This window comes from Urocampus carinirostris, chromosome 14 (assembly GCF_059441175.1).
Source record: "Urocampus carinirostris isolate Australia breed hairy pipefish chromosome 14, RoL_Ucar_1.0, whole genome shotgun sequence".
Lineage (NCBI taxonomy): Eukaryota > Metazoa > Chordata > Actinopteri > Syngnathiformes > Syngnathidae > Urocampus > Urocampus carinirostris.
This window is the reverse complement of record NC_142362.1, coordinates 9783483-9799431: the sequence shown is the minus strand read 5'-3', so window position 1 is coordinate 9799431 and position 15949 is coordinate 9783483. Positions and strand designations below refer to the sequence as shown.

At 39.3% G+C, this 15949-nt stretch overlaps 1 protein-coding gene across 1 annotated transcript in view; it reads left to right on the top strand.

Annotated features, from left to right (window-relative positions):
* LOC148352598 (TSC22 domain family protein 1-like) overlaps positions 1–15652 on the top strand; it is a 35721-nt gene extending 20069 nt beyond the window's left edge. Inside the window, exons 2-3 of the mRNA XM_088352302.1 lie at positions 9665–9716; positions 14219–15652. Coding sequence (XP_088208428.1) covers positions 9665–9716; positions 14219–14482 — 316 coding nt within the window. The 3' untranslated portion in view covers positions 14483–15652. The remainder of the gene's footprint in view (positions 1–9664; positions 9717–14218) is intronic.
* Positions 15653–15949: the final 297 nt, after the last annotated feature.

Here is a 15949-nt window from a genome sequence, read left to right as displayed (position 1 = left end):
TGGTACGTAATGACGAACGAATAGCGTGCTGACGTCAGCTTAAATGCTACCATAGACCGTTTCTTTTGGAGGCTAAAGTGGCCACTCATCATTCCGGGTCAGCTCTCTATGGCTAGCTCACTCGTTTGCTCTGTCATACTCCATAGTCAGGGTTTGACTATGAAAATCCTCTGCCAGACTTTACTGGTAAAGTCCGTGCACACAGTAAACTATTAAACTACAGCACAGACGAAAGCCTTTACAATTCAGCAATTGAATAGGCCTTTTTTCCCAATGCTGGGACGTTACAATCCTCTCATTTTAACATAGGGATATTGTAAGTTACCAGGTATTACTCAATGCTATATATGCATAACTATCACCAAGATAAGTATAGCTCAATAAATTTGGTAAGTGAATGATGGGTGGGGTGTTCAATTAAAGTTTTACAAGAATCTTGGACCTTCAATGCAGGATTTTCTGTCTGGTCTTAAGTCAGATCTGATGATCTACTGTACATTGGTTATTTGGGTATTTTGATTGCATACAACGCAAACCCTCACCGTTGTTTTTGTTTGTTGGGCCCGCCCCACAATCTTACGGACCCGCTGACCTCGGAAAGATCTTTTTAATTCTCCTCTGACTCGCGGGTGGATCGATTCATGTGGGGTGTGTTGATTATGGTTGCACTCTCACTTTCATACCTTTTTTTTTCCTCATTAAACTTCCTCCTCACGCGATGTGTAGTGTCTCAGTTTGAAAGTCATTGACTATCTCAAAATCTTGGTGTGTTAACCAGCCTAAAGGAGAAGGGCACTTTTAATTTTTTTAGGGGGGTTATCAAACAAAGACAATGCAATAAAAATCGCTTAGCTCTAATAGTTATCTGTATGTATAAATAACTCCAACAAGTAATGGGTACTACCTGTCTTTTTTCTTCCTCAGCGTTTGGATAATACTTAGAGGTGGTGTTGGTAACGTCTAAATCATGGGTGTCAAACATGCGGCCCGGGGGCCAGATCAGGCCCGCTAAGGAATTGAATCCGGCCCGCGAGACAACGCTCAGAGAAGCGCAAGAGAAAAACGAGCTGCAGGTCTAAATATGTCCACTTGATGTTGCCAAAGCCAGGTGCCTCTCACAAAGACGGTGTACTTGTATTTCTTCTCTCTCTCTCTCTCGCTCTCGCTCTCTCGCTCTCTCGCTCTCTCGCTCTTCCTCCCTTTTTCTCTCACTCTCCGTGTCTTTTTACCTTCTTTTGCTCTCTCTTCCATTTTTCCTTTTCTCTCTTTCGCTCTCTCCTGCTTTCCCCTTCTCTCATTCTCTCCTTCTCTTTTCTCTCCTTCCCCCTTTCTCTCTTTCTATTTCTCTTTGGATATCATTCTTTCTCTCTATTTCTTTCCCCCTCTCTCACTATTTGTCTTTATATCTTTTTTGTTTCTCACATTCTCTCTCCCTCTCTCTCTCTCTCCTTCTCCCTTCCTCTCTTTCATTGTCCCACCCTCTCTCTTTTCTCTCCTTCACTTTGTCTTATTTCTTTCTCTCTTTTTCTTTCTCTCTAATCTACTAGTCCGGCCCCCGAGAGAATGTTTGTTCTATCGTGTGGCCCCTGAGGTAAAATGAGTTTGACACCCCTGGTCTAAATATTCTACTGACTGACTCCATCTTCTGGCTAAAATCATAATTGCAGCCTCTGTCAAGCTCTTTTTTTTCGTGTGCAACTAAGAGATTCTTAGACGTCCTCGAATGAACTCTTGGGGTTTCGGTTGGCATTCGTACTGTATTTGAAAGGGTCCTTTTTTACTCTACCATTTTCATCCTAGAATAAAAGAAAAGAGTGAGCACCCCCCAGCCTCCTTTCCTACAGCGTAATGCGCTCCCTCGCCGGAACACCGAGGGTAAAAGAAAGATAAATGCAGATATGTGCCGTAGAAAAGATGTATAAAGGCTCTTTGTTAATATACTTAAAGGAGAAAATATTTTATTTTAAACTTTTTAAGGACACTTCAAACTGCGCACCCCACTTAATAAGAATACATTACACGAACTTTAAGTTGAAAATACTTTCCAAAAGTAAAATGTTTCTCAAGCTTCTTGTGAAACCCATAACCAAAGCTTTGCCTATTAAAAGTTGTTTTTTTAAACTCCCATGAGGTTTCTGGGGTAACGCAAAGGTCTGACCTTCTCTAAAGTCATCTGACGCTGATTCATTCAGACTGATGAAGTCCGTTAGGACAGGGAAAATCCCCAGCATTGTGCTCTTCCCGTACCTGTTATTTCTTGTCAGATTGTCCCTTGGCCGTGGTTGTCTTTATGAGAGTCTGTGTTGTGATTTCTTCCTGGCAAGGTATTGAGATATCTTAAGGCGGCCTTTCAATGAGAATCTACATAGGACTCCAAAGAACTGGCTCTTCTTTTGTCTTTGACATAGAGGACTCGTGCTGCAGGAGCGACTAAATATTTAAAAATGGTTTTGGCCAGTAGTTGCTAATTTGTTTATGGTCATCCCAGTGTATGTGCCATTTTTAGGTATTTTAAAATGGGGTTGCTTTTTTTAAGGTCTGTTTTTTTTTTTTTTAATTTATCCAAGCTTCCTGTCCCAGATTTTTATTTACAACAAAAAACGTAAACCTTTACCCTTTGGATATGTATCATCGTACAATTACTAAAGGTATCAATAACTGAGGCCAGCGAACATTCATTTTACTGCACACCAAGTAATCATCTCTTTAGAAACGAATGGTGACTGACATTAGACCGATGAAGGGGGAGATGAGAAGATCGTATTCCCCAGAAATAAGAAAAGCAGAGCGGATAACCCCTATTTATATGATATCTGGATTTGGGCAGGGTAATCTTTTACGCAATTTCCCGAACTAAAGCAGATTAATTAATTTTGGACTTGTATTGTTTATTTGACAAGTTCCAACTCTGTTTTGCTATGCTTCATTCACACTGAAAAGAACATTGTTAATAATGTGAAAATTTGTCTTTGGCCCTGAGTGAATTGATGTTTGACACTGGGTTTAATGTATTTTTGTTATCTCAGAGGTAGGGTCAGGCTTGCTTTAAGGAATTTCCTCGGGGTTTATTCCTACATGATCTGTTTCACCCAACACATTCTGAAAACACATACCTTAAAATATTGAATTACTAGCTGCGGAAAGGAGCACAAAAAGGATTTTTTTTTTTAAAACTCAACTTCTGATTTGATTGTGTTGTAAACTCTATACTTTGGGGGAGGCTTTGTGGTCAGTCCAACAACATTTGTATAGCCCTTTATGGCAAATGAGTCCCATAGAGCTGCACAAGACGACAGTTAGGATGGTAATACTTCCCCCTGAGATTCGATCTGCAACCTCAGTGGAATTGCTTAAATCTAAGCTTAAAACACACTTTTATTCTATAGCATATGAATAACCTATATTTTATGTTGCTAGTATGTGTATTATTTGCCCTCATGTAGGTTTTAGATGAGGGGATGGTGTCGTTATAGTCTGTAGTTTGCAATAGTCCTTGATCTGTGCAGCCCTTTGAGACTCTTTGTGATTAAGGGCTATACAAATAAACATGACTTGACTTGACTTGACTTAACAACACCCCCTGATTTATAACCTGCAAAATGATAATTCAATAAAACATAGCATGAGGAAAAATGAGAATGCTGGGAAATCATTGGGCCACATGCTAATCTATGTTGACGGTTTATGTAACAGTGTGTCACATGATCGCACGTCACTACTCTGTACTCACCCAGCTTCTATCCGCTAATTCACCCGCAGCCATTCAAACACAAATAGATGACGGAGGGAAATGGGGAGCACTCTCATTGGAACTCGTGTCAGCCCGTTTTTTGACTTTGTAGTGCCTCTGCATCCGTTTTAACTAATGCATTTGTAAGGGGCTTATTTGGATCCCGCTGGCAAATTTGATAAGTTTTTAGGCACTTTTAAACAAAGAGGGTCGCTAACACTCTCTTGCACTTTGGATTGTAAATGTTCCTTGAGGCTGAAGACCCAATGAAAGTGCATGGTGTACGTGTTCAGGGCCATGACGAGATGGCAATTAAGCTTTTTTTCTGGGATCTGGAACAGCATCTCAAAAGGTAAAGTAAAGAAGGTCTACAGTAGCACTGCCTGGCCAATCATCACCAGAGCTGAACACAAAGGCTCCAAGGCCGTATTGTGTGCTGCTCTCTGTGAACGTTCTATTCATTCCTTGGTGCATCTAATGCTTTTATGAAACAGGAACTATGTAAATTGGTTTCTGTTAATTCATTTGTATTTAGTTAGTTACAAAAGATATATATCGGCGGCATGATTTTTTGAAGCTGTGAAAAAACGCTCCTTTCTAGGATGGCCAAATTTAGCTTTCCTTTTCGGTCCCCAGTTTCGTTTTGTATCCACTGTGCTGCCCTTATGTCACACCATCTGGTTTCACATGTAGTTTCAAATACTTGAAAACGTTTTATTTATTTCTACTCATTGTGATTGATTACGTCGTCTAGCATTTTAGATAATCTTTAACCCAGGTTGGGCTGCATCTGTGGGGCTAAATTGGTGTAAATGACTTGGAATGTGCTTTTGCAGTAGGTGCCACCTCCATTATGCACACAGTTTTTGTATAAATCGTTATTTAGTTCGTTGTCACTTTAAGTATTAAAATTGTTTCCCCATATAGAGCAAAAATGTGCAATATATTTAATAAAAATATTTTTAATGTATGTTTTTCCTCAACACTTATTTGAAACACAGACAATTTTTATCTGCCACCAAAAAAACAAAAACAGAATCAATGTTAATAGCTCTGCCTATTGACAAATTAGAACTGTCTGGTTATTGGCTTAATTCTTTCTTAAAAATTGTTCTTTGCCCAGATGTTTAAACTAAATGTAAAGATTGAAAATATTTTTAATTTCCACATAGGCCTTTTCAAAAATTGTGACAAATAAGGGTGGTCATGTATTTTATTTCACAGTCTAAGAAAAATAATTACTCTCATAGTTTTCTTAACATAGTAACATGTGTGTCTAGGTTTTTTTCACGTTTTTCAAGAATACATTTTGACAGCTTGTCTTCAATCCCTGGCAGTCTTAATTGGGGGTTTTAGTAGGAGCATCATTGGTTTTGTTCTTGGAATGCACACGTTGTGCAATCTATTTGGGTTTATATAACTGGCTTTACACTTGACCATTCAAGAAAAAAGAGGGATTGAGAGACAGCGGAAGAGCTGTGCCTCTGAGATTCTAGCTAAGCTTGTTATCTTAAATTTGTTCCTGAGGTTGGATCTTGGTCAAACACATGAAAACAATAACACAGGGGCTTAATTTAAACATCACAAGCACTGAATTTGCCGGCAATGCCTTGAAATGTCCTCCGGACTGTAATGCATATATGGATTCTAACATTTGCTCCATGTTTATATCGCACAGCTTGGATTGAGGCGGTGAAGTAGGGAAGGGATCTGCATACTTGACCTATAAAAACGGATGTATTTAGCTTTTATAAGGTGCAATTCATCCTCCAGCACATGATCTGCGATCATTTATAGTTAACTTCTTTGGTGGTAGTGTGTGAGAAGGGTCGGCAAAAGGAGAATTTGTGGCATTTGCATTTGGCGATGAAATTCTATCCACGAAGATATTTTTGTGCATTTCTTCAAGATGTTCGGGCAAGATAATTTTATGGTTTAGACTTTGCTAATATTGTTTTACTTCTTTTTTGATCACAGATGCCAGATTATAGTTGTTTAAAAATCCACAAATTCACAATAGATTGTGAAGAAAACAAGGACTAACAGGAAAAAGCTGAAGCTTATCTGGGTCCTGTCCCCTCAACTGTCTTGACACCTTTCTAATTATTATATTCAAGAAACAAAATATAGTAATAAAGTAAAATATATCACCGTTGGTCCAAAGAAAACTCTTATTGGAATCATATTAACACATTTATAATTGCCCTGCGACTGGCTGGCAACCAGTTCAGGGTGTCCCCTGCCCACTGCCCGAAGATGGCTGGGGTGCGTTCCAGCACCCCCGCGACCCTACTGAGGATAAGCGGTGCAGATAATGGATGGATTAACTCAATCAGCAGGCACAGATTTCTGAAAGAATCATCCAATTTAAGATGAAATCAAATACAAATGTATGGATTGTAGTTTCACATCAAAATTTTAGATTCAATATAACTACAAAATAGAAATGTCTCTATATAGCATATCACCCTCTTCCCTTGTCCCTTTTTTCGCAACCATTGTAGTCAACAAAAACAGCACTTTTTCTCAGAGTTCATTGCATTCACAACTGTCTATCAAAAAATTAAATTTTGCATTAAAATCATAATTGAAAGGAATGGCTGTCTACCTCCTTGCTGGTTTGCATATCTGCCCTGCAGCACTCAAGTTCACTCTCTTTTTACCCCCAGAGGAACAGTAGGTTTATTAAATTTGATGAGTATAAAAAATAATGATACTAGATTTTCTTCGTTTGTTTGTTCCAAAGTCAATGTTATGTTATTTATTAAAATACAGTATTTCTTAGCATATGGGGTTCAAATTTTGTGTCCTCATTGCATCGCGGATCTTTTCTATTCTGCGGATTATTGGGTACATTATGGAATTTTGGTGTTACTTGGAGAGCACTTGTACACTCGAATCGAAGAACTGCCTTCTGTTAGCTCGGGGCTTATTAACCCAACTTTGGTGAATAATTTTCACAACAATGCCATTTGTGAGAAATCCAATTGGCATGTGTAAAGTATTCACGAAAATAAACATTCCCGCCTTTAACTTTTGACATAAATAGACCGTGTGTAAGATTTGACCACAAGATGTTGTATTGTAACTAGTGCTAAAAAGCACAAGAAGGAATACAAACTGTGGAAGACTCAAAGTGAACAATAAGTAGATTTTTTACATTTTTTTCCCAGAAGCATAGACTTACACTACAAATGGATGGATACGACTGTTATGGGTTGGTTGGTTGTTTCTCTTAACCACTAGGATAGTAAGGGCACCATTTCCTGTGGTTTGTTTTAGGCAAGTACAGCCTGGTGGCGCCCATCCCTCTCCAGGCCATATCCACTCTTTATCGACTGTAGCATTTTCGCTGTGGGGGAAGAAAAATAAGTAGAAATGTCCGGGAGAATTCAACCAATACATATGAGGCTTTGTATAGGTGTAAGCTTGAGTTTGCGTTTATCTAAACTACTAGTCCCACAGTGTTTTGTGAAAAATATCCCAGCCGTGTAGTTTCATTTGATGGAAAAATATGGTTCAATATTATTACTTAGGACGCACACTTTAATGTAGTTTCCTCTCCAAAAAGCACTTTAAAGCACTTTTGCTAGGTAAGCTGAAATACACGTAATCGTTTTTAATCAAATCTTAGATCCCTGGATCACAATTAAAATGAGAGCCTCCAAAAACACCCCCAGGCCTTCAGGTATGGCACACGTTTTATGCCATCAATTTACTTGCTTGGCACCCGTGATCATATTTTGTCTATCATGTGGCCCCAAAGCTTAACTTAGATTGACACCCCTGGTCTAATGCAAACACAAAATCAGTGGATATGAGCACAGCGTAGCAGCAAGATTTCAGACAAACATGGTGGCAACTACAGGGTGGGGATTCCATAAGGTAAAATACTAATTTCTCGACATATGAATATTTATAAAAAATAACATTGGTATGATACTTCATGTATTTCTACCCATTATTCATTTTGTAACTTGTTTTTTGTACCACTAGTAGGCACTAAATATTACACTGTCCTTTAAAAAAAATTAGAATGGCTCATTTTATGTATGTTTTTCCTGAGAAAGAAAAAAATATAGTGAAACAAGTAAAAAATGTAGTATTCCAAATTACTGCAAAATGTTTGACCTAAAATTAATAACCAGTTTTACCTTCTCAGTCAATTTCAACTTTATACTGTCAATATAGCCAGCATTATAATCTGACTTTTAAAAAGAAACATGAATGTGGTGCCTGGGATAAATGTTTTAAATATTTTTTGAATTATGTTATAGCTCAAACATTTTTAAAGGAGAGTGTGTAGTATTTAGTGCCTCCTAGTGGTACCAAAAACCTTTTCATTCAGTAGATAAAAATGATAATAATATTTCAATACCAGGAAAAAATGCATGAACTCTCATACCAATTAAAACAAATCATTGGTCAAGAAATTTGTATTCCTTTTACATAGTGGAATTTCAACCTGACTTGCTGCTACACTGTGCTCAGTGGCTCTGGCTTTCTTCCTCATTAGACAATACTGTGCCATCTAGTGGTCAACTATTACACACTATGGTTTTTAATGGTAATAATAAGTGTGCGGGCAGCATGCCGGTGCAGTGGTTAGCGCGTGTGCGGCACATTTCTGAGGTCATGGGATCAAACCTCCTGCGTGGAGTTTGCATGTTCTCCCCGTGCTTGTGTGGGTTTCCTCCAGGCACTCCGGTTTCCTCCCACATTCAAAAAACATGCATGTCAGGTTAATTGGCCGGTCCAAATTGTCCCTAGGTGTGAATGAGCGAGTGAGTTGACTGTCCTTGTGTGCCCTGCGACTGTCTGGCAACCAGTTCAGGGTGTCCCCTGCCCACTGCTTAAGGATGACTGGGATGGGCTGCAGCCCCTCTGCGACCCTACTGAGGATAAGTGGTGCAGATAATGGATGGATGGGTGTGCCACGTCTAAAAAAAGGTCGGGGGAGACCATGCCGTATTGAAGTTAAGTGCCATTGTAAGACCGAATTTCATATCTAGTCCCATTAATGGCCACGTGGGGGCAACCAATGTATACTGAATTTGTTTTCCACAAGAATCAACAGTCATCCTTTAGATGACACGTTAAATCCTGATGTGTTTAAATAATATGTCTTAAGAAAATTAAAATATCTAATTTTATCACGGTGTGTTTTTAAATAAAATGGAGGCAAAACATATTTGTATTTTTATTATATTGGTTTTATTATATTGAGAAAAGAAATGCTAGGCTATTGTCTATAATGTCACCCAAAACTGATAAATATAACTTTTCTTTTTTTCTACACGACGATTCCTTCCTTTCGTTTTGTTTTGTTTTCCCCGTCAGTTTTATCCGGTTCTTCCCGGTTTGACCCAACTCATTTTGTGCCACTGGAATATTCAATGCAAAAAGAGAACACAGCTAAGCGGCAGGTAGGGGCGTTTCTTGAATAGATTATTCAAATGAGCCCCGTCTCCACCAATCGCTAGCGCCCACGTCACGGTCGACATCACGCCAGTTGGCACGAAGGTGCAGGACGTTGAGCGGTAGTTGTGAGGGCCGGAGCACAGTTGAGATGAGCTGACCTTGAGTGCCTCAAATCCCGGCGTGTGGATTTGTTCGCGGAGCTCCGTCGTGCCGCGTCTGCTCTAAAAGCAGCGGAATGAATGCGCCTTGCTACCCCGTGGCTATGGATCTCGGCGTGTGCCAGCTAAGAAATGTCTCCATCTCGTTCCTGTCGTCCTTGTTGAGCTCGCACGTTAACCTCGATAGCAGGTGAAGAAAAGACGACACGAAAAGGGCAAAAAAAGACAATCGTCTATGGGCTAATAGTTAGCATTTGGGAGCTTGCTTTATACCACCTGCAGCCATTGTGCATGATCAAACACGAACGTTTAATGTCGCTGTGTATTAATTCTTTTTTTCCTTCTTCATCCCCAGCTCGTCGGGAGCCAGCGTTGTGGCCATCGACAACAAAATCGAACAGGCAATGGTGGGTGGAAAGCTCTTTTACTGTCTACTTGAGAGGGTTCCCGTGTTAATCGTGAGCGTTACTGGGACGGAAGCAAAACTGCTGCCCGTTTCAAAATGCGTTGAAGTACATTAATATCTCAAAATGGAGGTGAAGGGAAACCAATGTTGAATGTGTAAAATGCATACACAACAAAAGGGAAAACATGGAAAAGCTACACGGTACACTATCGGCCGTGTAGCTTTGTCGTGTTTTCTCTTCAGTTTTAAGTTTAATCTGTGTATAATTCCCACTGGGGTATCATTTAGTTCAATGCCGTTTTCGATGACATATCTGTTTAAAGACATTGTTGTAGTTTCCTCTCCCCGACAAAAAAAACAAAGTTGACTTCACTGTACTGTTGCTAGGCAAGCTGAAATGCACACAATGTGATAAGAGGGGGGGGATACCCAGCGCGTTGATTGGCTGAATTTTCACAGTAGGCGGTGCTGTGACGTAAGCTTGTATAGCATGTGCGTTCTTTGATCATGAATGCCTCTTTGAAGTGTGCAAAGTACTTATTTATTTTCTGTTTGGATATGGAAAACATCTACTTAAGTTGAATGATTTTCTTAAGATTTTAAGAGCTTGCCAAAGGACTTTAACAGTGTTGGGTAACATTTTCTCTACCACGTACTGGTTTAACGTCTGAATAAATTCTCGTGGCCCAGCTCAATAACATTAGAAATAATTAATATTACTAATAACAATAATAAACCCAAATTTCCGGTGTATTCATTAGATCACTTGGGATTTAGAATGGCAGAGCTAAAAGCATTCGTTATAGCTCCATCCTGCGTCATCGCTATCATTCCGCATTCCTACTGCCGCGATCTGTTTGGTTCCTCTTGGTTCCAATGCTGAGCAAATTTAGTCAGTGATATTTGACTGATTGATCATTTCTACTGCTGAAAAACCACCGTACAACATACTCGTAAATTTTGAGTTTGTTGGTATTTGTTTAAAAAATGCATGTTTTCATGTTTAAATATGGTATAAGCAACAATTTTTCTGTGCGCCCAAACGACCGGCGGCCCGATAACGGCCCGCGTCCCGGATGTTGCCGACCGCTTTACTTTTAAGATGTAAAATTTACTTGAACTATGAATGATGAGACATAAAGACTCTACTTCGATATAATTTTTGTGGCCATAGACAAATGTTTTAAGCTTGCACATCTTGTGCAGGAAGATTTCGTAAAAAGCACATAGGTATTCTGAGAATAGTACATCACAATGGTTCATTTGGACACAATGTACTACATTTTTGGACTACCAACACTACCGCTTTATGTGTTAAACTACCGCTTTTCTCCCGTTAAACACTTACCGATTAAATCACTATAAAGGTGTCTGATTTACAAAATAGAGATGAAGGAAATAATTGCTTAATGTGTGTAAAATAGCAACTCAATAGTGGGCCGTTAGGCTTTGTCATTTTTTTTTTAAGTACTTTCGGTTTTTCTCCTAGTCAAGTCATGTTTATTTGTAAAGCCCTTAATCACAAAGAGTCTCAAAGGGCTGCTCAGACCACAGATTATTGCAAACCACAGACTATTATGACACCATCCCTTGATCTAAAACCTACATGAGGGCAACGAAAAACTCAAAAACCTCAACATACAGTGGTATTGTTTTATTTGATGCCGATTTTGATCAGATATTATTTGTTTAAAGGTGCACATTGTTGTAGTGTCCTCTCCCAGGTCAGAATCTTGCTTAGCTGAATTTTCTAACTGGGCGGGGCTCTCGCATGTGCACTCTTTGATCGCAAATGCCTTTTTAAGGTGTGCAAAGTGAGTAGGCAATTTTCAGTTTGGTTACTTATACTCATTTAATATTTTGTTTGACAATTGTAAAACATTTACTGAAATGGGATTTGTTTAAGGATTTAAGAGCTTGTAAAAGGACCCGATGATCAACCATAAGACCTGAAATCTACTACGTGTCAACAATTGCTCACCCTAATTGCAATTCCCCATATTGAGTGATAATACAAACAACACTCTGCACCTATTTACGCACAGCTAGGCAGACTAGAATAAAATCAAACTTAATTTATGCAAACAAGTTTATTGTATTTACCAAATGAATGCTTGATTGAGGATACCATTTGCTAGTGTACACAATTTTGGCAATCTACGAAGACGTTGTCTTTTGCTACCAGTGACCAAGACGATCCAGATTAACGCTGAAATATAATATAATAGAGTTTGACTTTTCAATAAAAATGTGCTTGTTAAGAGATCCATTACGAAAATTGTTGTACAGCATTCACAATTTGAATCTAACAGAACATATGGGAAAATATGCGAGTTGCCAGGTATGCTACTGTGACCATGAATGATGGGGGCATATGGAGTCCAGCTTTTTATTTCTATTTATTTTTTGTAGCCATAGAAATGTATTATATGCAGCTGGCACATCTTGTGCGGGATGACTTTGTAAAAAGCACACAGGTATTCTAAGGGTAGTACATCACAAAGGCATAGATAGACGCAATGTACCACAGTATTTGTTGGACTTAGGGCATTTTTCAGTGGCTGTTAAGTTTTGCATTTGCAATATCTTCATCTTAGATTATTGTTACTACAGTGTTTGTTTTTTGTTTGTTTGCCCAACCCAAAAATATTTGTTGCTTTTCATCAGATAAGTGGTAAATGGACTGTATTTATATACTACTGAAAACCTCCCAAAGTGCTTTACACCGTATTTCACACTCAACGATAGCTTATCGCTGTGGGCATTGGGGGTTCAGTGTCTTGCCCGAGGACACTTTGACATTAGATTTAGAGGATCCAGGAAACGTGGGAATTAGTAAAAAAGAAGTAGATGAAGTGGGGAAAGAAAAAGTAGCAGTATAAATAAATAGAAGTAGGAGAAGCAGGAGTATTAAGTAAAGTCACATTTATTTGTATAGTCCGAACGTAAACATTTTTAGTAACATATCAAATTTTTTCCAGTATTCCTCTTAATGAAGCACATCTTGATTGTAGTTAAACCACTTAACAGTATTAATTTGACATTAGTTACTTGTATTCGTCAAGGGCCTTTTTTTGCCATTTTATTAGGAGCCATCAGTCACATTTCACATTTGGGTGAGTTTCAGCTATGCTCAAATTTACAATAAATCCAAACCAATTTCATCACCTTTTCTCCTTTTGGTCCAAAACTAAAAATCCTATTTTATGTTTTTGATTGTTTTTGGTGACCTTGAAACTTGAGTTAGCTCTGCAGTGCTGATATAAACCGTTATCTTAAACTTCAACTAATTAATTGGTCAGTTAATGTGTAACAACACAGATTTTGGGTATGAACAAATTTTATTAGAATGAAAAAAAAAACACTGAAAATATGTTCTATGTGGTTCACTTGGTCTGTAACATATTCCACATATTTCTCCATGAACGAAATATGGGTCTGGGTTCTTTTGGTTTAATATTTGGGTCACAGTCAAATTGATTTTTGTGGATTTTAATGACTAAAGTGTTACAATTTGACTGGTAGGATACAAAGGTTACTCTTTAAAAGAAGATTCTGTATTATTAGGTGCCTTTTAAAGGTAAAAAACATTGTTAATTAAGAACTTAACCATACTTGTAGTATGTGTTAACAATGCACAACTGAGTTCAGAGTCCCTTTGCTTTTTTTCACCCGTTGCGCCTATCTGCTTTTATCTTACTATCAGAAGAGCTGTTTGGGGCGGAACACATATGATAGGAGGAATGAGGGTAGGGTGAAAGTCATCCCCGCTTTTTTATCTGTTTTGCTGAGTGGTTAAACCGTCCGCGGCACAGTTTTGAGGTAGATGGGATCATATTCAGCTACCGGCCTTCCTGCGCAGGGATTGCATCTACTCCCCGGTCTTCCTTCGGGCACTGCGGTTTCCTCCTTCATTCCCAGAACATGCATTTCAGGTTAATTGGCCGATCCAAATTGTCCGATGGTGTGTATGAGCGAGTTGTCTGTCCCTGTGTGCTCTGCGACTGGCTGGCAACCATTTCAAGATGTCCTCTGTCCCCTGCCCACTGCCCGAAAATGCCTGGGATGGGCTCCAGCACCCTAGCGACTGAGGATAAGCGGTGGGGATAATGGATGGATGTTTCTATTTGTCAGTGAAGCATTAAAATGCTGTAAGAACAAAATGTCTGTTTTTGAGTACAGTCCAAACACCAACCCAATGGTGGCAGGATTCAAAAAGTTCATAATTCCATACAAATCTTTTAAGTATTGAGCATATCTCAGAAGCTGTCGCTAGCTTTAGGGGTTGTTACCTGCTACTTGCACAATATTAGCAGTTCGCATTCGCAGCTTATTACATTTAATGTTCATGTTATGGGGGTTTTCATATCATGGAAATTTGTTTCTTTGTGGTTCTTGAAAATCAAGATTACTGTCACAGCCATAAGAACGTATCCCTCGTTTTAAACAGTGCGTCAAAATCTTCTCATGTGATAGCGTAATAACACTTTGTGTGTGTTTTAGGACCTGGTGAAGAGTCACCTAATGTATGCTGTGCGCGAGGAGGTGGAAGTCCTCAAAGAGCAGATCAAAGAGCTGATCGACCGCAACTCCCAGCTGGAGCAGGAGAACACTCTGCTCAAAACGCTGGCCAGTCCGGAGCAGATGGCCCAGTTCCAGGCGCAGGTCCAGACCGCCTCCCCGCCGGCCGCCCCCTCAACAGCCGCCACCCCGGCCTGCACCCTCGCTCAAGCAGCGGCCTTGCACACCTCCGGACCATCCGCGTAGCACGGCGAGCGCAGACGGACTCCGTACTACTTCGGCTAACGCTACTGAGCTGACGACCAGGAGGAATCGTTGCTGGTGAATCCGAGAATTTGCACATATTTATCCTAGAGAAGGATGCATCCGGTGGGACAAGTGCTGCACAAGGCGACAATCTTGCGACTCATTGAACATTTGCCAAAAAGAGAAAAAAAACAAAATCAACAAAAAAAAACCAATGTGGACATATCAGCTAGAATGTCTCCTCAACAATAAGCAAAACAACATTCTTCAACACAAATGCTGAATTGATCACTGTGCCTGTCTGTGGCTTTTAGGCGATGTCAATTTTACTCATGTTACAGGTCACAAAATGAGTTGTTTTTTTTATTTGTCATTTGTTGTAAATAAAAATATCTCACATGCCCAGAAGCTAATGTTACATTGAAAAAAGGCCTTTCAAGAATGACAAATAACGAATGTGAGCAAATCTCAAGACCAAGTCCCCATCTGGAATGGGGAAGTCCCGATGCGCTGAAAGAAAAGCGCGGCGTGGATTGTGTTACCTGGCTTTTGGTGGAACTTTTTTTTTTCTCACTTTATTTCCGGTATTTCTACTTTTGCATTTCTTTAGCTCTGCAGTGGCACGGAAATTAAACATTGTTTGGCAGGCAAAAGGTCATGTATATTTCTGTATAGTGTAAGTAAAAAAAATGTAAATTAGCGAGAGGAGGAGAAAACAACGGAGGCGTCAGTTAACCTGGTCAACACGGCCTAGCCTGGGCTGTTGTCTATTTTTAAATGCTTGTATTTTCAAGACTCGGAGTTGGGTTATTTAAACTGGCGAGGTGCAGCCAACAATGTTATTTAAAACTGCCACTGCTACATTCACTTTTAATGTAAAACCATTTTTGTTTTCCTGATTTCCTGATATTTTGCACTTTTTTTAAATGATTTAGCGTTACGTTTTCAGACAGTGAACTACTTTCGGATGAACAGTACATGATATCTACATTAGAAGAAACAAACAGCAACTCGCTGATGGTTTTTTTTTCCCATGACAATTCTGTGTATCGGTTGTATGCTCATGATGTTTTGTGCATGTTTCTGCAAGACTGGATGAGAAGTTGTAACATAACATACCGCAATTGCACTTGAAAGCTGCACTCAACTTTCATTAAAAAGCTAAAGAAGCGCATGGCTTTTTTGTGGCTTTTATTTTGGCCTCTCTAGGAGGTTGCATCGTGAGGGAGAAAATCAAAACATGTTTTGGAATATACACGAGATAATTTGGAATCCTTAATTTGATCCCAAAATAAATACTAAGTATTATACAATGACGAGTGTCACTCTACAAACCTCTTTCAGTGACATGAAAGGACGGTGTTGAAGATATTACCACAGCGTTATGCACAGAAGAAAAATGCATTTAAACTGCGGTATTTTTCATGTGATGTCATCGATCCGTAAAAAAATAGGACTCAGGCGTGT